This window comes from Lactuca saligna, chromosome 7, assembly GCF_052625555.1.
Source record: "Lactuca saligna cultivar CGN05327 chromosome 7, ASM5262555v1, whole genome shotgun sequence".
Taxonomy (NCBI): domain Eukaryota; kingdom Viridiplantae; phylum Streptophyta; class Magnoliopsida; order Asterales; family Asteraceae; genus Lactuca; species Lactuca saligna.
Window position 1 is genome coordinate 119354842 of NC_136423.1, and position 24429 is coordinate 119379270.

The following is a 24429-nucleotide window of genomic DNA, read 5'->3' on the forward strand; positions in this document are numbered from 1 at the left end:
CCACTGTCACTAGAAGTCGTAACCGGCCCAGGAGGGCCGAATTCCTTCGCCGAGGAAAGCTTAGATGGAGCACACAAAATAGTTGGAGAAGGAACGAAAGAGAAATCCAGAATAATGGGATGTTCTGTCGCCTTATTAACCCCCTCAGACTGTTGCACGTCATCATCGGGAATCACCACCACGCCAGCAGAGGTGTAGCGCCACTTGCGCGGAACTCATCGAACTTAGCAGGCGAGAAAATCTGCGCCTAGTATGCACCCTCTTGGGGGCGGGAGGAGCGCCAGTCACCGGCTCACCCATCGCTTGCATAGCCTTCCGTTTCACCTGCAACCGTCGAACGTCAGCAATAACACCCTCTTTGCTGTCCTCACAGTCCTCTGGGGAAGAAGAAGAAACGCCGCCCATTGGCATAACAGAATAAATTGGGCGGGCAAACAACGGATCTCCCCCAAGCGCCGACAAGCCCGTTGGAGGGACTAAAGGAGTAGGAGTGTTGGGACGGTCCGCCCGACGAGGAGGAGGAAGATACTCGAACAGATCCACCTCACGAAACTCCAGCTTTCCTCGATAGCGTTTACGCAACACTTCGTCCATGGATAAGGAGGACTCAACGCCTAAAGAAAAATAGAACGAAATACAAGTCACAAAGGGGCAGCCGAAAGAAACACAAAAAAAAAAAGAGAGAAAGAGGGCGAATGCAGCACTCACCATCAATGACGGAGTAGAACACCGCCATCTTGCCACGTCGCCTCCAGGAGGGGCTCATCCCTACCCCAGACAGGATCGCTTCAGAATAATCTTCAGCGGATACTTGCACACTTTTCAGGTAATCGGCCACTTCCTGATTGTGAGGAAAAAGCTTGGGGACGGTATCGGCGAAAGTGTTGGCATGGTAACGGCCACTCCCAACCAGTTCCTGGTTCACCCACAACCACTTGTCTTGCCAATTCTTGGGGGTACGCCGATCAAGAACTAAGGCATGCCCCCTCGCCGGGCCGAAAAAGTGCACTTGTCGCTGGTAAGGCAGAACCGGAAAAAGAACTTGAAAACGAAATAGTCAGGAACATATCCATTGGCCCTACAAATCATCTCGAAGGCAACCACTTTGTTAACAGCGTTAGGGGTCAACATCTGAAGACTACAGCCATCCTTCTGAAGAACCTCCTCTTGGAAATCCATTAGAGGCAATCATATGCCAGCATCTAGGGTTTTTAGGAAAACCCCAATTTTTCCAGAGGGGGGGAGAGGAAATGCTAGAGCCAGCATAGGGAAATTCCACACCCTCTAAGGAGGATAAACCATACGTGACTTCCAACTTTCGGTACTCGGCGGAAGAAGGGATGATTCCAGGGAGGTTAGCCATAGAGAGGAAGATGAATGAACACGACGAGAAAAGAAGAACAGAGGAGGCAAAAGAAACTGTGCGAACACCCTCACAAGGGAAAAGAAGAGGCAGGACATTTAAATGACCGATGTGATGATGTAACTGCCAAACAGTCACGTTACCATTAAAAGTGGAGCGACGGATAAAGAAAACGAGCACACGTCATTCAGTTAATCCTAGAACGCTGTAACTAGCGCTGCAACACTATGGCTACTAGACTGGGGGACTTGATGGCGTGCCTAGGGCAGAACGGCAGAGTTGCACCCAAGCCCTAGAGCCGAACACACCAGCCAGACCCGGTCCAGCAGGCTCAGCGCCCGCTGGCGCCCCCGGGAGCGGAACGCCCAGGCGAAAGGCTCGCGCCCGCCAAGTCATCGCCATCCGCGCCAAGACAAAGTACGACCAGGAGACAAGCAGTGGGATCAGAGCATTACCATCAAAGCCAATGAGAGCGCTCTGACAGGGGGAGGCGTATGACCCTCCAATCAGCTCCTTTGATCCTGTCTCCTCGAAAAGCGATACTGTCTGGTACGGACTAGGCAGGAGCGCTAGGTATAAAAGGGCGCATTCTCATGCTAGCAAGGTAAGCTCCAAAACCAATCTAAAGAGAACAAAACAAACCCTAGAACCATCCTAACTTGATCGTCGGAGCGTTCTCCTGGGAACTCCTCACGGGAAGCGGCTAACGGCCTTTGTTCTTTGTGACCTTGCAGATACACCCAGGCAACCAAGAAGGTTTCATTCTAAGATAAGAAGCGGGGCCCTACAAGGAGTAAGGTTCCATCACTTTGTATATAAATCATGGCTATAGATAATTAGGACTTTATAGCCTTAGAATTCTTGGTTTATCCTTACTTCTTGTTCCTTGTTTGGTTGTGAATTTTGGGTGGAATGTTTTATTTGAACATATATCGGCTCTAGGTTATCCACAATTCATATATATGGGGCCATTGGTGAGATTAGCAGAGACTCCTACAGAGTGAATTGGTGGCTGGGAGGAGCCTAAGATGAGTACCTAGGAGCTGAGATGTTGCATTTTAGAGCACTTTAGTGTGAGTGCATAACTGTAAGAAGAGCGGAGTGATTTTGGTAATTAGGACCTTGCGAGGAAGTCTATGTCAACTAAAGATAGGTGTGGAAGGTAGTATGGGCCTGTAGTACTGAAGGAACAGGTTATGTATGCGATTTGGAAAGAATCTCGAGTATCTTGGGGGATTTTCGGTGATATTTATAGTGTCTGTATGTGCTCTAGCAGGTTTTGATCTATTCTTATGTACTTCATCATGGTGTTCACCTGACGGCTAAGTGGGTGAAACCCACTCATTCGAGACCAGGGGGTTAGAGAAGCCGCACTTGTAGTAAGTGTGGTAAGGGCCATGAGGGTCCTTGTCGATCAGGGATGGTGTGCTACCTTTTTGGTAAGGAGGGGCACTTTATGATGGAGTTCCTGAAAGGCTTATGAGTCTATTTTAGCTGCAACCAGGTGGGCCATGTGAAGGACGAGTGTCCACTCCTTACATCGAGGCCAGTTTAGACCCTTGATCATGAGACCCTACACATCATTGATAGGCGTTAGGGGAAGGTCGAGGCCCTGAAGGCCTGAGGTCAAGTTTTTTAGTTGATTGTGGAGGAAACGAAAGCAACACCAAACGTCATCCTTGGTATGAGTTTATTTGATTTACTGCTGAATTATTTTGTATATGCTTATGTTCTCAATATGTTAGGTACATTCCTTATGAATTGTGTATCGGCTTTGGTGTTGTTTTACTCGGTTGCAAGTCGATATTTTGTGTCGAGAACCTTCTTTATAGGTTTATGTTGTACCTATAAGACCTTGGATCGATCCTTGAGGGTTGCTATAGCTGATGATAACATGGTTTTGACATGTGATATTTATCAAAATTGTGTATTAGAGATTTTTGGTGTTAGATTTTTGATTGATTTCATTCTTATTGCGATGGGAGATGTTTGTGTGATCACAGGAATCGATTGGTTGAGCTGGTTCGGAGCACTGATTGACTACAAAAAGCAGTTAGAGATGGTTCGTGACCCAAGTGTGTGAGTATTGACTATTTCTGGTGATGACACCAGGATTGGTTATGCCGCAAGGGCGAGGTAGTGTCTTCATCATGGGTATGTAGGGTATTTGGCGTATGTGGTTGATTTACGGGTCAAGGGAAAGCACTCAATTTCCAATGTATCGATTGTGAGAGATTTTCTGGATGTTTTTCCAGAAGAGTTTCCTGGTGTGCCTCCCGAGAGGCAGGTGAAGTTCTTAATCGACCTGATCCTTGGTGTTTCCCCAATTGTGAAGGTGTCGTATCACCTAGTGCCACCCGAGATGCATGAGTTATCCTCTCAACTTTAGGAGCTGTTGGGGAAAGAGTTTATTCAACAAAGTATCTTGTTGTGGGGAGCCCTGATCATTTTTATCAAGAAGAAGGATGGTTCATATCAGATGTGCATTGATTATCAGGAGTTGAACAATTTAACGGTAAAAAAACATTACCCATTGCCGATGATTGATAAACTTTTGATCAGTTACAGGGAGCATCTTGGTTTTCCAAGATTGATTTTAGGTCCGTTTATCATCAGATCAAGGTTTGGGAGGAGGACATCTCAAAGACGTCTTTCCGAACTCGTTATGGACACTACAAGTTCGTAATCTTGGATTAAACCCATTATAGAACACCTCCGAAATGAAACGATACCAAAAGAGGAAAGTAGCGAGAAGCAATCAAAATGAGGGTCTTATGCTTCGTGATGAGCTAATGGAAGTTATACAAGAAGTACATGGTAAGTCCAAACCTAAGATGTTTGGAAGATCATGAAACTACAGAAGTTATGTAAGACATGCATGGAGGAGATTATGGAAACCAAACTGGTATTAGATTTGTATGCTCCAAAATACTAAGAATGGGGTACTACTGACCAACAATGAAAAAGGTTTCCTTCTTAGATGCATAAAAATGTGATGCATGCTAGAGACATGGAAACATCCTTCATCGAACGACGAAACCTCTATACTCTATCATATCCTTCTGGCCATTCATGAAATAGGGAATATATATAGTTGGCAAGTTACCAAAGGCTCCTGGTGGAAAGGTCTTCATGCTAGTAATGATAGACTATTTCTCAAAATGGATAGAATTTGAAGCCATTGTTCAAGTAACAGACAAGGAAGTAGTCTCATTCATCAAACGTAATATCTTGACCAGGTTTGGGATCCCAATCGAAATAATATATAATAACAAATCCTAATTCATAAGCAAAAGAACTAGAGACTTTTGCACCCATTGGGGAATTAAGATGATAACATCTACACCTATTCACCCTCAAGCTAATGGTCAAGAAGAGTCTAGAAACAATATCATAATCAACAATTTGAAGAAAATACTAGATGAAAAGAAAGGAAGATGGGCTGAGGAATTTCGTTTCGCCCTATGGGCAGATGGGACTACATCAACAACAACCATAGGTCAAAATCCATATTCCTTGGTGTTTAGAATAGAGGTCGTGATCCCAACTGATGTGGTGATACGCACGGCAAGATACCTGTTCCAAAATCAAGAGAACGACGATGAGATCCTAGACAAGGATCTCAACACCATTGATTAACTCGGTGATATTGCTAGGATCTGCATTGTTTTTCATCAACAAAGGATCACCAAAGCATATAATAAAAACATCAATGTTAGAAGATTCCTGGTAGGTGACTTGGTCCTTAGGAAAGCATTCCAAAATACCAAGGATCCTAATGCAGGAAAGTTAGCACCCAAATGGGAAGGGCCATTTCTTATTGATTCAAAAGCAAGAAAGGGGGCGTATTGGTTGGCTACCATAGAAGGAAACATCTTGCCAAGATCCTTGGATGTCATACACCTAAAATCGTATTTCATGTAAGTTAAACCTTTTATTTTCCAAATATATTTGAGGTACACATTCTTTACCCTTTACTTTTGTCTAATTCTTTTATTTATTTTTTCTTTGAAAAGACCATTACTAACTTAAACATCGTAGGAGTGTTAGCTAGACTAACAACCATCCCAAGCTAACGTTTTCAATTTACAAAAATACAAGGATCCTATCCGCTACAAATAAAGACCGATCATCCTTCCTCCATCTAAAGTTACTAAATCTCCTCTAAGGTTTAAAGTGTTAATGACCTCTTACTCACAAGTTTAGGTTTCTACACCTCACTTGGATGCATGATATCTTATTATGGGATGTGAATAAGTGGATAATTTCATGCTTTAGTGACTTGGAAACCCTCTTATTTCTGAACATATGTTAAGATCCTAAGGTTTAATCTACGGTTTATAACATTATTATGTTATCTTACGTTGCGACTTGGGATCTTTGCCAATTATTATCCTAACTTGGGATCTTCCCTAATTATTTTCTAAGTTGGGATCTTTCCCAATATTTCTTAAAATTAGGATTTTCCCTAGAAAAAGCTAAATAAGGACTTTTCCCACTAATTCCAAAGACTGAATTACCTTAAGAGGGATCCTTCCCTATACGACCTTTAAGATCATATGAAACTGAAGAACTTTTGATACAAAAAAAATCATCAAACGGTCCAAAACTAAACTTAATGGTCATCATGCTCTATCCATCCTTGTTTCTTAAACACTATTTTTCTACGTTATGACTAAAGCTTTGACTCTTTAAGGATCTTAACTATTTCAAGATCAGAAGCGGATGTCTAACTATCCCAGGTTACTAAGATCCCATGAGTTTTTGTAAAAACCTGAAATCTTTAGGATCCTGATTGTCCAAGGATCCTCAGAAGGCCTACTACTACAACCACATCAACCACGTGCGAATATATAAACAACCATAGCATCAGATAAAAGGGGTTGCCCACCAGCCCATAAAAAAGAGAGTAAAAAATTATCTTACAACCCCAAAAAACATTCAAAATTGTTTTTTAAACCAAATCTAAATTATGGCCTGATTGTCGTCCTTTGGAAACATCTCCTCATAAGTATGTGAGTCAAGATTAGGAGATCTGGTACGCAATGTTGTGCACTGATCAAGTCCACCACAGATAAAAATAAGATTATTCATCATGATTTACTAAAAGTCTAGTAAATGTGGTTATGCTTACTGATGGGTCTTATACAAACAATCCTATGTGTGCATGCAACCCTAGTATTGGATCTATGTTTTCACTATTAGTTATACAACTTTATGAACACAAAAAGAAACCTGGCATGCTACTATAATTTTCGAAATTCATATATAAAGCTAGAATACATACCTTTTGTTGTTATATAGCAATAACAACTAGTTCCTTGAATTTCCTTAGCTCTTGAAAGCAAGTACCACAAGTGTAGTACCTCTAATGGAGTCACAAACACCATATGCAACTTGAATGAAGAGGAGAAGAAAAAGAGGCACCAAAAACGGCTGGAAACCCTAATGGAAGTGTTGTTCACGTTTTTGGGGCTTAAGGGTCCCTTTTATACATGTAGGCTATTAGGGTTTACAACTAGGAAACCCTAATCTGACTGCTTAGGCCCTAAGCAGCCCATGGACTCCTTAAACATATCCCTTGGACGATTTCTAATGGGCTTCCCATAGAATTCGTTCAACCTATATATTATTAGGTGATCCATAGCCCAATTATAATTATCTTATAATTACAACTTCAGTCCCCTAAGTTTAATTAATCTCTTTTAACCACAAAATTAATTCTTAATTAATTCTTGACCAATATTAATTAAACAATATGATTTCTCCTTTAATATATTATTCTCATAATATATTAATAAATCATATTTAAACCTTTCTCTCCTTAAATCATCCTACATATTACTATGGTGAAGGCAACCCAAAAGGACCATGCTCATAATCGGGTCAAGTACATACCAAAACAGTTATGGACTTAGACACTAATCCAACAGTCTCCCACTTGGATAAGTCTAATAACTATTTTCCGTATGACTTCAGAACCTGATCAGCAATCGTAGCTTTCAAAAGCCGCTATCAACTCTGATCTTATCAGATAGCGTGTCCTCTAGATAAGAGATTATATATTCCTCCATTCTCAAGATATCGTATAGACAAAAGACATGAATTTCAATCATTCTCTCTATACTATTTCCCGACTTCCGATTCATGACGACTGATAACAGACTACAATTGAACACATCAACTTAGTCCCGGCTTGGCCAAGCGCTTAGGTGTCATCACTAAATCATCGAGAGGCCCACATATATCACTTTTATCCCACTTTGGGTAAAAGGAATGGATAAACTTCGACTCAAATGCTCGCTTGCATTTACTGATCGAATCACACACAACAATAAGTTTTATAACACCAAGTTACTGGTGCGTTTACTTATTATCAATGTGTAACTGACCAACAAATAACAACTCACACGTCTCGGTTTCAAGAATATACAATATTATCGTCTCACTAATCACTCGTGATAAAACCGTGAAGTGATCCAAGTGAGCGTGGGTTTAATCCAATACTTTAATCTTATCAAAGCACTCACGAACTCTGCAGCAAACTTGTGCCATGTCTAAACACTTCAGACAATCTACAGACAGATTCATGACAGTCTTTATTCATACCTACTCCCAACGTATGACCAACTGTGGATGTTTGAATAACCTAGTTATTCTGGAAGTCAAAACATGCAAATTGAAACATAACAACAATACTTAATCCTATATGGCCCCAAACTTGTGAGAGTAAATAAAACCCTTCTATTTATCCACCATATTGATTACTCATTATTTATCATTTAATGTTTCGGATAATCAACTCATTGCTTGAATTACAACAACAATTGTCCCATGCTCTAAGCATGCACACCGTGTTTCCTATGGTCCATGCTTTGTGAAATAGATCAATTGAACACATTTCCAATCATTCTCATTTCACAACTCCAAATCCATTTTCATAAGTGTAAGAATATCAAATTCTCGTTACTTATAGAATATGCTAGATCTTAACACTTTATGCAACGATCCCTTCATAATGTCACTGCACTATTGCCAATGATATTACAAAGTCTTCTATCGGAGATTGTTACAAGACAATTCCTTAGATATGATGTCTCTCACTCAAAGTACATTCCTTTGAACATCCTTTTGCATAAAAGTTTCTAATCTAGACAAAGATTTTCAATATTTACTTCCTAATATGAACACGCTTCCATATTTTCCTCATGACAACCCATTCTTAATAGAATCTTTTCTATTTGTAATGATGTCGATATGGTCCATCCAATATGGAAACATTTCCATATTTTTTCAATACTATACTTCCAACTACTCACAAGCGACCAATCCTCATCGAACTTTGGATTGTCCTTTGATAGTTGTTTAATTATTTTAGTCAAAACCAAATCTAGTCCCTTTTTCCCTCTAAATGCGCTAGACATTTGGAAAATTTTAGAATGGTAAAATACTATAGCATTTGCAATCGATCCTATACCCAAAGCGTATGGGACACGATGCATAATGTCTTACATAAAGATATCATACTTTACCAATCTTTTGCCATAATATTTTATGTGTCATGTTCTCATAATTCGAACTATGAAGAGGGATGCCGTAATCATAATCGTTTTAAGAACACACAATGTATCCTTTGACTGAAAATATTAAAATTTCTTAATCTAAGCTTTAGATATTGAAACGGAGTATAATATTCTCTCCCTTAATTATAGCAAAACAACTTTTCAACCCATGCAACTTTGCAAATTGAATCTTTGTTTTTCTATAATTAATATTGCTAACTTGCAATACTTTCCATAATAATCATACAATCATAACTTTTATGCTCCCACTATCATGATGATTACTATAAAACATAACACTTATGCTCCCACTAGCTTCGACATGTATTCATAAACATCTTAACTTTCAGAAAGACAATAACTATTGAATTTCTTAAGTCTATGTTTCTAATACTTAGTGCTTTGATAATCTTTTATCAAGGCTTCTTGAACTTATACACCTTTGCCTTAGATAGTTCATATGTGTGTCTTAACAATTAAGACTAATTGCCAAACCTCACAATTCAAATTGTGGAAAGGGATACCGTAACCATGATCGAATTCGAGAATGCAATTTTACGATCACTATCTTCTTAAAATCTTTCTCAGTGAAAGCATTTCCTCACAATCATTTTCATGAAGGAGGAAATCTTATGACACTTAGATTTAAATGGTGTATTTGTTCCTATCCATGTGAATTTGTTAAAACCAAAGTTTATGACAAATTCAAACTCATATGGACTGACCTTTCTTAATCTTGATTTCTTGCCTTATGGTAGCACAGCTGCCCACCACGTCTTCCAAGTAGTTAAGCAGCTCACCCTTTCTTATCAATGTACTTTCATTGATCAAGGTCCTTGCTTTTTATGCATTCAAATGAGAATTCATAGAACTCACATGCATAATTAACTCGATTGGATTGGCACAGAATCAAAATAATGTCAACACGATAGGTTGTAAACCTCAACTCGTGCGCTAGTGATGATCGATAAGGTTTATTTCATTTGTTCTTGAAACTTTTTCAAAACATTAAAACTCCCACTGACCTCTTGACATATATGATTCTCTTTGTCAAGAAACATTTCTTGACAATCAAATATTCAAGAGTCAGTGCAGTTATTATCAAGACAAGAACACTTCACAAGTTGGTCCTAGTTGGTCTTTGTCTTATCCAAGACATCACAACTTACCAATCTCAAATGTACAAGAATAAGAAAACTTTTCCAAGTTCATATTTGATGAGTGTTATAAACCTACTTAAAACTTTTCACTCAATGTCACAATCTTGACTTTAAGACTTGATATTGGAACGAAGTGTGATTGACTTCTTGATTTAACCATTTCTACAATACTTGATTCCTCTTCTTAGACATGCAATTGCACTAAGACTCACTTAGAGGATCTATTGAGACATGGTTCTTAATCTTTAAGACTTATCATAAAACACAATAAAAGGTACTCTCCCTTCTTTCTAGAAGAGAGAAACTTTTATCTTTCTGCCTACTTGATTCTTCTTTATTCGTTCTACTATTCATTGAAACTCTTTCAATCAATCTCAGAATTACACTTAATCTTATAAGTATAATCACATTTACTAAACTTTAGTAAATCATGACGAATATCTTTGTCACTCTTGTGGTGGACTTGATCAACGCACAACCTAGTGTACTTGATCTCCTAGTCTTTCAACTGACACTTTGCCAAAGAATTAGTCTAAGTTTCCCAAATGTGAAAGTTTTCCATTCATCATACAATACACATTGCATGATTCCAAGTTTCTGTCCAATTGAAACTTGGGCAATGAGAAACTCTCCCTATTTGGTAAACGTTTGACATTTGCACAAATAACATAATTAAGAATCAAATCCATTATGCTAATAATAAAAGTACATGAACATCAATTTTTCATATATTTCATTGTAAGGATAAATAAATAAGACAAAATCAAAATTTATTTTATTGCGGAAAAAATTTGTCCTTACAATGTAATTCAATTGAAAAACTATGTTATTACATATTTCTTAACAATCTATTCTAACTCCAAGTAGTAGCTCAAGAATCCATTCTTCAAGTAATGCGATCGAAATCCATTTCTTCATGATTAGATTCAGCTCACTTCCTTTCTCAAGTTTCCTCTCTTTTCTTCGATCCTACAAAACATCAAAATGTAATCTTATCACATCATGTATTAAGAATCTAGAATAGGAACTTAAAAGAGTTAGTTAATGGATTTTACCTGAAGCAGAGCCATACGTCTTGACTCTCCCATCTCTTAGATCTCTCAGGTAATTAGGGCAGCTTCGTCTCCAATGCCCCTTCTCTTGGCAATAAAAGCAAATAGACTCCTTTGGCACAACACATCGGACAATCACAGACTTGGTTCTTTCTGGACTTCCAATGTTGCCAGTGTCCATTGAAGTTTGGGAGTTTGATTCACTAGACAAATTTGCTTGACCAGCACACCAAATCATTGCTGATTCAGCAGCTATAAGCAAATAGGTGAGATCAATTAGGGTCACGTCGTGGTCCATCATATAGTACTCTCTAACGAACTCACTATATGATTCAGGAAGTGACTGAAGAACCCAGTCAACAGCCACCTCACTTGAAATCTCGACACCCAACATGTTTAACCTATCAATGTATGACTTCATCTCTAAGACGTGCGCACACACAGGTTTCCCATCTTCGTGTTTACTTGCCAAAAGGGCTTGAGTGAGCTTGAACTTTTCAAGCCTTTGAACTTGTGGGTCAGGGAGAATAATTGGAGGAGGTGGAGGAAGTGAAGCATGACTCTCATTTCCTTGATCGTATCTCGGAACGTCATCTTCATTTGGAAAGCTTGTTCCAAAGGATTTGGGAAGACCATTGTAAGATTCAGACATCTACAAAACGGGAGAAAATTCAAGTTAAGTTGATTAGAATTCTTGATGCAACACCCAAATGAAACATCAAGCTAGGATCCAACACAATACTCTACAACCTAGAAGAGGGATGCCGTAATCTAGTTGCAGAATATTTGAAGGTAGGTAAATGACGATTTACCAATTTCCACCATGAAAAACGAAAAAGAAGTTTAAGTTTTAAATGAATTGAAACTCCTAGATCTTTTGAGACTCATTAAACTCTTCAATGGCATGTTTAATCTCGATTATGCCCTACTATTCGTGACTGGGATGCCGAGGATCACAAACAAGGTGTAAATAACCATACGAATCACGTGGTGCACCCAATGCTACTATCACCTAATCAATGTGTCGGTTAGCCACACACGCTCCATTGATCTATGATAAGCATCGAGCCACCCTTTGCCACCAATGTCATCCCCAAATTAGTGTGCCGGTTAACCACACACGCTCCACTAACGTTTGACAAGGGTACGAAGTGTAATTCCATGGGTTAGCATACAATTTCACATTTTGCCTAAAGTAACTATGATTTGGGAATTTGAAAAAGCATTTAGTTACTTTGTACTTCATTATACTTATAATGGAAGGTTTCTGTCCTATCCTACCCGTTCGGCTAACGACCCTCCACTAGTCAAGAGTGCGGTGGGTAAGAGTGGATACCCATTCAATCGCCATTTTATAGGCAATTTCCTTAAACACCCCTTATAGACTAGCTTCGTGAATGAGGCCTACTAACGGTAAGACTGAATTTTTAGTTATACATATATAATATTAAACTTTTAATGTTATATATAGTATAAGGGTGTATTTTACACTTTTAAAATACTAGGTGGTTTAAATTATACTTTTAACTAACCAAAATCATTATGGATTTATTAAATCTCTTTTAATTATACACTTAATTAATTTAATAAAACCATAAGGGTTTAATTTGAACTTTTCAAAATCAGGGTTTTGGAATTTAGACTTTCAAAATTAACTTTTAATCAACAATTTAAATTCCAAAACTTAAGGGCAAGTTTTGAAACTCTTCAAAACAATTAGGTTTTAATCTCACTTAAAATTTTCGAATTTAAGACATTTAAATTAAAATTTTAAATATTAAAACTCTTGATTTAATAATTACCATAAATTAAACAATTAATTTAAATTATTAAATCACAAGGGATTATCTAGATCATGAGGATAATTACCAATTATACATCTAAGATATCCTAATCCCTTGAATCCCTCTCTAAATCTCGAAAATAAGGGATGGGATAATTCAAGATCTTTAATTACCATATTTAACAATTAAAAGATAATTACAAGATATGGGATTATCCAAATCCCTAAAATTTAGGATCTAACCTTGGAGAAGGAGGTAATTTCGAAATCCAAGGGTTGGATAACCCTAGATTTCAAAATCTTGGAGGCTAAGGAAAGGATTTGGGAAACCCTAGCAAAAATCGCCATCTAGGGTTTTGCAACCCTAATTGCGAAAATTACCTAGCCTTTAGGGTTTATTAGCCATAAACCCTAATATGTCAAGTTCACAAATTTGAATAAAAGCTAATTGAAAACAAAAACCAATGGCTCTGATACCACTGATGGGTTTTATACAAACAATCCTATGTGTGCATGCAACCCTAGTATTGGATCTATGTTTTCACTATTAGTTATACAACTTTATGAACACAAAAAGAAACCTGGCATGCTACTATAATTTTCGAAATTCATATATAAAGCTAGAATACATACCTTTTGTTGTTATATATCAATAACAACTAGTTCCTTGAATTTCCTTAGCTCTTGAAAGCAAGTACCACAAGTGTAGTACCTCTAATGGAGTCACAAACACCATATGCAACTTGAATGAAGAGGAGAAGAAAAAGAGGCACCAAAAACGGCTGGAAACCCTAATGGAAGTGTTGTTCACGTTTTTGGGGCTTAAGGGTCCCTTTTATACATGTAGGCTATTAGGGTTTACAACTAGGAAACCCTAATCTGACTGCTTAGGCCCTAAGCAGCCCATGGACTCCTTAAACATATCCCTTGGACGATTTCTAATGGGCTTCCCATAGAATTCGTTCAACCTATATATTATTAGGTGATCCATAGCCCAATTATAATTATCTTATAATTACAACTTCAGTCCCCTAAGTTTAATTAATCTCTTTTAACCACAAAATTAATTCTTAATTAATTCTTGACCAATATTAATTAAACAATATGATTTCTCCTTTAATATATTATTCTCATAATATATTAATAAATCATATTTAAACCTTTCTCTCCTTAAATCATCCTACATATTACTATGGTGAAGGCAACCCAAAAGGACCATGCTCATAATCGGGTCAAGTACATACCAAAACAGTTATGGACTTAGACACTAATCCAACACTTACAAGATTAAGTGTAATTCTGAACCATTAAAAAGATTCGATGAATGGCAGAATGAATAAGAAAAATCAATTGGGCAGAAAGATAAAAGTTTCTCCAATCTGAAAATGTAACAGCCCAAAACTCAAGTACGACCATTTAACCCTTCATCTTTTCCATAGTGTCATTTTGGTCCTTTGTGTTGAGTGAGTACGTTGGGCGTACAAAGAGTACGCTGCGCGTACTCGCGCGCTTATTTTGTACGCAGTGTCATCCGGGTACGCTGGTCGTACCTAAGGTTACGCCAGGCGTAAGCGACCCAGACTGAAAACCCTAATATGACTTGAGGGCTATAAAAGGAATGATATGGTCTTGTCCCTCCGTCACCATCTTTCAGAAAGAAACCCTAAGAGAGCATTTCCATCGTTTTTAGCTTGGGTGTGAGTATTCTAAGCTTCAAAGTGTCATTTCAAGGTAGTAAAAGAGAAGAGGAGTCCATTGTGGAGGCTAGAAGTTGGTGGACAAGTGTAGATCTGAGGACTACAAAGGTTGGAGCTTCTTCCTGAGGTAAAAAGTTCAGATCTTGCCTTGTAGTTTATATGGTGTGCTTCTTGGACCAATTTCTAGGGTTTTTGGTCCCAAGATGGAGACTTTATGAGCAAGTAGTCTCCATTGGCCTAGATCTATCATATTATGAACAACTTATGCTAATGATCGACTTTAATGGCCATTAAAGTTAGTTACTAGATCAAATATCTCTAATACAAACTTAATTTTAATTGCTTAGATATTTAATTGCGTGATAATTGTGTTAATTGTCTTTATAATTATATAATTTAGTTAATTTGATCAAAGATAAATAATGGATTAGAAATCTCAAAACATTAATTAATATTCATTGCATTAAATTGGAATCCACCATACTTGAAATTGAAATGGAAATATATGTGAAAAACATCTTATGAATTCCCATTCTCCTTAGATTCGACACGAGCCTTAACAACATGTTATATCTTCCTTGTTGTAAAATTTTATGAAGAAGATGAAGTTTGAGATTAATCCCAACATGAAAAAGTGTAAGGTTTTGATTGAAAATGTTGAAAAATATATTTATGTGAATGATGGTTTCAATTTGCTCAAGAGTGATTGTACAAGTCTAGCTTTAGCATGGATGTTGAGATATAAGCTACACGTGCAGAAAACTAGTTTGGTAATTTTTAGAGGTAGGTAATTCATTAGTTAATTGGTAGTTAGGGTGGTTATTAGTTGTTAGTTATAGTTCCCTATTTTAGGAAATAATTACCAATATCAAAGGTGTGTGTTGGTTGGAATGAAAAGTTGCAATAGTTATGAAGGGTTGCACCTGATGATACGCGTGTATGTATATAAGTATGTCCAGAACTTTGTAATTGTCGTGTAATTGTGACTAAAAAATTATGTTTTGCTGCACAAGAAACTCTCATTTTATATCTTGTCTTCAATGTCATTCTCCAACAAGGAACAACCCATAGAATTTGAAGCCTGAAGAAGAAGTTCACCGTAACCACCATTGTTGTCATTAAGTTGTGAACCCTGGAGAGGAAGTTCACCGTAACCACCATTGTTGATATTAAGTTGAGAAGATAACTGAGAAAATGGTTCTTGGATCCCAAACATATCATTCAACTGTCGCTCGCCAAAACTGAAAAAATCGTAATCTAAAGCCGTCTGATTATTCACGTTATCACCGGTACTTAAATCATCTGTTAAATAATCGTCTAACGCAAAAGCATCTTCAGGGTTGATATGTAACTCGCCAACGTGGTTAACATTCCCATTACTCTCCCTATTACCATAAGGATTCAAATTCGTCTGGTGGTTTTGTTCGAAGGGTTTGGAATTTGAATCAATGTTCAAACAGTTTAAGTCGGTGGTAAGTTGAGTAGGGTTCGGGTTGTTAACATGGTCTAGTTGCAGTTGTTGATCCGAAATTATTGATTCCAGCGCTTCGTATGGTTCAAAATCGTCTTGCTCCCTAATGGGAGGGAAAGGAGTCTCCTGAATTTGATTGTTTGAACTTTGTTCGCCTATACCATTAGTTTCTTGATTCACGTATGAGACTTCGCGTGGAATATCACCCGGATTTACAAACATTAGACCTGTAAAAGATGATGAAAGAATTGATCAAATACTCCATTACCTAAAAAAACTATAAATCTAAGTAACAAATACTCTACCTGGCATCGGTAAGTTGGAGCTAGAATGTCCAACATAAGAACTGGACGTTGGCTGCATAAGATGATCGACAGAAGGTACGACTGTTTCCTGATGATTATAATTTGAAAGAGGAATCGGAGGATATCTATAGACACTTTCGTTATATGAGAATTCCATGTTTGGGTTGAAGAATATAGAGTTATGAATAGGGAAAGGTTGTCGACTTATGTTAAGTAGGCGGTTGTCATATTGTAAAAGCTTCTCGAAGTGTTTGTCGAGGACTCCTGGTGAGAAGAGTACGGTATGTCGCCTAGGAAAACAAACATTAAGGTAATCTTTAATATTCTGTTGTTAAATAGGATTTTGGGATTTTGTTAGAAAATGGTCGGCTTCATATATACCTGGTAAATTGAGCTTGACCTTGAGTAAAATCATCGGTTTTCTCCCATCGGGTATGCTTTAGTCGCTGGAACTTACATTCTTGATGGTATTCTGGTGGATTTTCCAACTGCATAAAAAAATAATAATAAATAAAAAGTAAACCTCAATCATGTTTTATCTGTTCAAAAAAACCCAACAAACTTAATATTTTATCTAAAAAGCCCAACTAAGTCACATTTTCTCGAAAGTGATGACGTGGCTTATTACCATATCAGAAAAATGATTTGTTAGACCAACGAAGTTTCCAAAACGTTTAAAAAACTCCAATCGTGTTTTTTAACTGTTAAAAAAAACCTAACAAACTTAAACAAAACAAAATTGGAATTTTTTGAACGGTTTAAAACTTTATTGGACTTTTTAGACACAAGGTTAACTTCGTTGAGTTTTTTTAAAAAGACAAAACATGATTAGGGTTTTTTGAATGGTTTGGAAACTTCGTTGGGCTTTTAATTAAGTCATTTTCCCTAAGAAGTAAAAAATAAATAAATCAACATAAATTACTATATTTAATATATTTCATAAACTATATGGATGCAAGGAAGAAAACCTCAATTTCAAGACGCCCGTTTTTATCTTCATCCACGTAGGAATTAATAGCAGACACGTGGGTCCATGATATCTCGATCTTCTTCTTCATTGATCCAAAAAGAAATTCCCAAACGAGTTTCCTTTTCTTGTAGTAGAATTTGACTACCAAATCCCCAGGGTTTTTTGATTCCCACTGCTCATAGACGAAACTTTAATTAGTTTTATTAAAGAAGAGATTTCTCGAAAGACAATAGAAACTTACTTTCCATGTGCCAATTTTCAAAAGGATGGCAGGAGCATTAGAAGCCTTCAAAGTCCGTGAAGGTTGTGGTTGAGACAAGAGTTCTTGATGATTATTCTGTTGCGTTTCTTGTGTCAAAGCCAATTCTAATTGCTTGATTAGAGACTCCGATATTATTAAAGTCAAGGGAACTTGACTCCCTTCCTGCAGAACACGAAAACAACATTAACAAAAGAAATTTTAAAAATAAGATATTAGAACAAGATGATTGGCTACACACATCATTAATAAAAGAATACAAAATTATAGTGGAAGAGCGAACCTGAACTTGATTATGAGTGGTATTGTTGGTGAGAAATTGATGATCATTGGTGGATTCAGCAAGTAATACACCATTGTTGCTGGTTTGAACATGAGCAGGAGGATGATGAGAATGGTGAGACGGATAATTTTGTAAGAAACCAGAATTATGTCTGCTTCGATATTCGTCTTCATCTTTATCTTGTTCATTATCGTTACAAAACTGATATGCATTTCTTGTTTTACTACATGAAGCCATTGGTATGTCTGCAAGGAACGCTTAAAGAGTAATCCAAAACAATAATCAAAATCTTGAAAGTGGACGATGATTATCTACCTTGGTTGCTCTTGGACTCTTTCCTCTCTTTCAATCTATATATATCCATGCAGAGGGATTTGGCGCATGTAAATATGTTTAAGAGTACCAACCCTATAAAGTCGGCGATGACATATGTAACGTACGGGAGTAGACAATGATTGTTTGAAGGAGATTTAAATAAACAATGAGTTTAAACAAAAAAAACCGTTATTCAGATAAGTGAACAAAATTTAAAGCAATCCGAATCCCTTTATCCTCTCACAAAGAACTTTTTTTTTAACCCGAAAGTCTTGGGCGTAAGTATGTGCGTATCTAGAAAAATATGTACAACATAAAATGAAAAAAAAAAAGTGTAATAACACAAAATACAAAAAATACAAAATCAAAACTATCTATTGCTTTCTTTATAGGTAACTAGATGTAATATTACATGGTTAATTAAAAAAAATTAAATATAAAAATCTAAATATTTAAAAACTTTGAATTTATAAAAAAAAATTTAAAAATAATGAATTATTAAAATCGGTTTTTTTAATCTTTTAAATTTAAATAAATAAACAAATTAACTAATAAACTTTATTTTAAAATTTTTAATATAAAAAGATAAATCTATTAATTAAATTGATATTCATTTATTACTACTAATTATTACATTAAAATATTATGTGTGTTAGATGTTGTTTATATTCATATCTAGTCTTTGTATATTGTGATATAGGGCCCAGAGTATTGCAGCCCATATGTAGCCCTTATGTTGTACGTGTACTCTCTTATATATTGTTTAATGAAATCAATTTCATTCATGGGAAAATATTGATTATAACATTGTATCAGGCTTTCTCCTCTAGTAACCCTAGCCGATCCTCATAACGTATTTTCTGCATCACCTCTTCTCATCTGTCCTTCTTTCTCACCATGCCTCCTAAAGAAGACTCCACCAGCTCAATTCCTACTGATAAGATCTATGGCATTACCAACATCAAATCCTATGTTCCTCTCATCCTTGACATCGACATGCTCAATTACGATTCATGGAAGGAATTGTTCAAGACCCACTGCCTTGGTTATAACGTTTTCAACCATCTTGAACCTCCAGAAGAGTTAGTTAAAGATTCATCATGGGACACTGTTGACAACGTGGTCAAACAGTGGTTATATGCCACTCTCTCTCAACCTGTTCTTCAATTTATCATCACACCTGGTTCTAGAGCTGCTGACATTTGGAGTGCTCTTGAAGATCTGTTCCATGAAAATAAGGAATCTCAAGCCATTGAATTGGAAGATGAATTAAGAAACATGACACTTGGTAACTCTACCATTCTTGAGTATTATAACAAGATCAAGGCAATCTCCAATCTCCTCTCTAATATTAGTTCCCCTATTTCTCCTAGAAACCTTGTCTCGTATGCTCTCAATAGGTTACCTTCAAAGTATGCTCACATTATTCCTACAATCAGTTATTCTAAGCCCTTCCCCACATTTTTGGAGATGCGTTCCATGTTCGCTCTTGAGGAACGCACTCTATTGAAAGAAGAACAACGAGCTCTTCGAAATTCTTCGGGCGACACCTCCTCTTCTCCCACAGTTCTTACTACTGAGCATCAATCTCGATCCACAAATCCCTCTTCTACCTCTTCTCGCAGCAACAGTGGCTCTCGAAATAGTGGTGGCGGTCGGCAAAATCGCGGCGGTGGCCGGGGAGGACGCGGCGGCAGAGGCGGTCGAAGTCGCTCCTTCAACCCCGATAATGGCGCTGGATAATTTTTTGGCGGACTAGGGACGTCGGTTCCTTGGCCGATTTACTTCCCACTTCAGCGTGGTCTTCTTCCTACCCCTCGGTCTTTGACTAATTGGCCAGCCGCCCAATGGATCAACCAAGGCACCCCACGATTTCCTTCAAATCAACACTCATGGGCTCAACATTCCCAAGCCCAACAACAGGATTTTCTAAGTGTTGGACAGCCTTTTAATAATAACTTTGCATGGCCCAATTATCTCCATGCTTCACCGGATTAGGCCACAACCTTACCTCAAGCTTTCTCTACAATGAATCTTCAAGATCTGGGCAATGCAGACTGGTACATAGACACCGGAGCCACCGCTCACCTTCATGCCGACCCTAGTATTCTCAAGTCTTTTAGTAATAATTGCAATAATTCTAATTTTCCAGTTTTAGTCGGTAATGGATCATGCATTCCTGTTCTCAAAACGGGTCACACCACTCTTGGTCATAACCCTTATTGAACTCTTAATTTACATCATGTTCTCATTACCCCTCAAATTATCAAAAATCTTGTTTCTGTGCGCAAATTTACTCGTGATAATAAATGCTCCATTGAATTTGATGAATTTGGTTTTTCTGTGAAGGACTTTCTGACCAAACAAATCCTCCTTCGCTGTGATAGCTCTGGTGACCTCTATCCCGTTACAAGTCCCACTTCTCAAGCTTTTGTTAGTGTCAGATCATCCACGTGGCATCAACGTCTCGGTCATCTTGGCAAACAAGTTTTCAAGCATTTATTATCTAAAAATATTATTTCGTGTAATAAAAAGGATTCTCCATTATTGTGTCATGTTTGTCAACTTGGCAAGCATGTGCGTTTATCTTTTTTCTTTGTCTCAAACCGAAGCTCTTTTTCCTTTTCAAATTGTTCATTATGATGTTTGGACTTCCCCTTTGGAGAGTTATAGTGGTATTAAATATTATGTCATCTTTCTTGATCAATTTTCTCATTTTTTGTGGGTGTATCCTTTACGTAATAAATCTGATGTTTTTTCCAAATTTGTTATATTTCGTGCTTATATCAAAAATCAATTTCACACTGATATTCAAACCTTTCAATGTGACAACGAGAAAGAATTTAACAACACCCACTTCCATGATCTTTGTGCCACTCATGGTATACACATGCGTTTTTCTTGTCCTTACACCTCCCAACAAAATGGGAAATCCGAACGCATGCTTCGCACCATCAATAACACCATCCGTACTCTTCTCTTCCAAGCTCACCTACCCCCTACCTATTAGGTAGAAGCTCTTCATATGGCCACTCACCTCCTTAATATTCTTCCATCCACCACACTTCAAAATGACTCTCCTTATCACAAACTATTCCAAAAATTTCCCAAATATAATCATCTCCGTGTTTTTGGATGTCTTTGTTTTCCGCACACCAACAATACCCACAAACTTCAACCTCGTTCCATTCCCTGCATTTTTCTTGGTTACCCCACTCATCACAAAGGCTATCGATGTCTTAACCTTCAAACCAATCAAATAATCATTTCTCGTCATGTAACTTTTGATGAAACCGTCTTTCCCTTCGATTCCATCACACCTACTCAACCTCCTAAACCTCATAGTTATGATTTTCTTCGCATAGATGACACTCGTAACATGTTTAATGACCCGTCTCATCCAGCCCAACCTCTCACCTTTCAACCCTCTACTACCTCTGTCTCTGCTTCCACATATTCCGTTATCCATCCTTCATCTTCAAACGTTGAACCTTCTACCCATATCGCAAATTCTTACTTTCCTCCTAGTCACACTCGGATCCCTTCTTCTCAGTCTAGTGCTCCGGTCAATCCCATTTCTACGAGCACACATCCTATGGCCACTCGTAAACGTCATGGTAATGTGAAACCCATCAATAAACTCAACCTTCATGTTGACTCCTCTTCCTCTCCGATTCCACGTACTTATTTTGATGCTTTCCGTGATCCCAACTGGCTAAATGCTATGAAAGATGAATTTAATGCTCTTATTTCTAACAAGACTTTGACTCTTGTGCCCCGGCCTTCTGATGCTAATGTGATTAATTGTATTTGGTTGTTTAAGCAGAAACATAATGCATATGGGTCTTTAGCAAGGTACAAGGCACGACTTATGGCCAATGGTCATAGTCAACGACCTGGAATTGACTGTGATGAGACTTTTAGTCCGGTTGTTAAACCGGCTACCATTCGCACTGTCCTTAGCTTGGTCGTTTCTCACCATTGGCCGATTCATCAGTTGGATGTGAAGAATGCTTTTCTTCACGGGCATCTAAATGAGACTGTTTATATGCATCAACCACCAGGGTTTCGTGATCCATCTGCTCCTAATCATGTTTGTTTATTGCAGAAGTCCCTCTATGGACTCAAACAGGCACCTCCAGCATGGTATCACCGGTTTGCTCAGTTTATCACCAGTCATGGTTTTACTAACAGTAAATCCAACACTTCTCTTTTTATTTACAGACGGGGAGAGCAACTAGCGTATCTACTTCTCTATGTGGATGATATTGTCTTAACCGCCTCATCCATCGTTCTTCTTCAACAACTTATTGCATCTTTATGTTCAGAGTTCGCCATGACTGATTTAGGGGCTTTGAATTATTTTTTGGGTGTTTCTGTCACTCGTGATCGTCATGGCATGTTTTTATCTCAAAAAAAATATGCCACTGAAATTCTTCACCGTCCTGGTATGCTTAACTGCAAACCTGCCCGGACCCCGGCAGACGCATCTGCCAAGTTTGATGGTACCGGACCACCTGTCTCTGATCCGACTTTATATCGCAGTTTGGCTGGTGCACTTCAGTATTTGACTTTTACTAGACCTGATATTACATATGCTGTACAACAAGTTTGTTTATTTATGCACAATCCTCAGGAGCCACACTTCGCGGCTCTCAAACGTATTTTGTGTTACCTTCAGGGCACATTGGATCATGGTCTTCAGTTATATGTGTCTCCTTCTCGAGGTCTCATTGCCTACTCTGATGCCGACTGGGCTGGTTGTCCGACTAGTAGACGATCTACTTCTGGTTATTGTGTGCTTCTTGGTCAGAATCTTATCTCTTGGTCGTCAAAACGACAATGTACGATTTCTAGATCTAGTGCCGAAGCAGAGTATCGGGGTGTTGCGAATGCCGTTGCTGAGACATGTTGGCTTCGTAACCTGTTACGTGAGTTGCTCTATCCTCCTCTTACTGCTACCTTGGTCTACTGTGATAATGTTAGTGCGGTTTATTTGTCTACAAACCCTGTTCAACACCAACGTACTAAACATATCGAGATCGACATTCATTTTGTACATGATCAAGTTGCTACGGGTCAGATTCGTGTTCTTCATGTTCCATCATCCTCTCAGTACGATGACATCTTCACCAAAGGGTTACCATCTACTTTGTTCCTTGATTTCAGATCTAGTCTGAACGTTCGGTCTCGATCTCCCGTTCAGACTACGGGGGGCTGTTAGATGTTGTTTATATTCATATCTAGTCTTTGTATATTGTGATATAGGGCCCAGAGTATTGCAGCCCATATGTGGCCCTTATGTTGTACGTGTACTCTCTTATATATTGTTTAATGAAATCAATTCCATTCATGGGAAAATATTGATTATAACAATGTGAAATTTATTAAAATAGAAAAAACTCATAAAATAACATATGAAAAAAAATTAATTCAAAATAACCAAAAAATGACATTTGGCAAATTGAATGAGAGTGTGATATGTGGCAAAACAACATTCATTTATTAGAGTATATTTTTATTTATTGTGAAATAGAATGTTCTTTTATTGTCAATTTTTTTCACCTCGCTTGTAATTTTAAATTTGTAATGTTTGTTTTGGTATAATTTGTTTGATACTTTTTATTTGGAAATTATAGAGTACATCTCTATCGATCTTATCCACTCATCTACATGCGACATAAAAAGGGCATTGGTTCATTGGGTAGTAGTGAGCAAACAACTTTACTTAGTGAGGGGAACATCTTGGATGATCCTTTGTTAACTGGTTGTTAACGGGGTGATCAACCGGTGAGAAAACATAAGGAAAGTTAATTATTTCGGGTTGATTTCGATAAAACTTTTGATTCACTTGGTTGTAATATCTTTGGAGGGTGTTATGTGGAAAATGGGTTTTGGAAATCACCTAGAGACAGTGGATTCGGTCTGTTTTTACCTTGTCCAAGGTTTCAATTTCAATTATTGTAAACAAATAGATAAGAGATAGAGATAGCATATAGTCCAAATGTATTCCTATAACCATAAGATCCATGTATTTAGGATCTAGTGTTTATCTCTTTCATTTAATTTGTATCTATATATTGAATACCAAAGCCTATGGGTAATTTTACGGCAATTGACTCAACTTAACTTGGTATCAGAGCTATCATAGGGCTGCCACTTATCTCGACCTTTTTTGGCTCTGTAATCCTCTATCTCAAATTTATCAT

At 37.7% G+C, this 24429-nt stretch overlaps 2 protein-coding genes across 2 annotated transcripts; both read left to right on the forward strand.

The window, feature by feature from the left end:
• Nucleotides 1-4693: 4693 nt before the first annotated feature.
• LOC145007172 (uncharacterized) lies at nt 4694-5002 on the forward strand. Its single transcript, XM_078966154.1, has one exon. The coding sequence runs from the start codon at nt 4694-4696 to the stop codon at nt 5000-5002; it is 309 nt and encodes a 102-aa protein (XP_078822280.1).
• Nucleotides 5003-19117: 14115 nt separating this feature from the next.
• LOC145007173 (uncharacterized) lies at nt 19118-19963 on the forward strand. Its single transcript, XM_078966155.1, has one exon. It carries the CDS (start codon nt 19118-19120, stop codon nt 19961-19963), a length of 846 nt encoding a protein of 281 aa, XP_078822281.1.
• The last annotated feature ends 4466 nt before the right edge of the window (nt 19964-24429 follow it).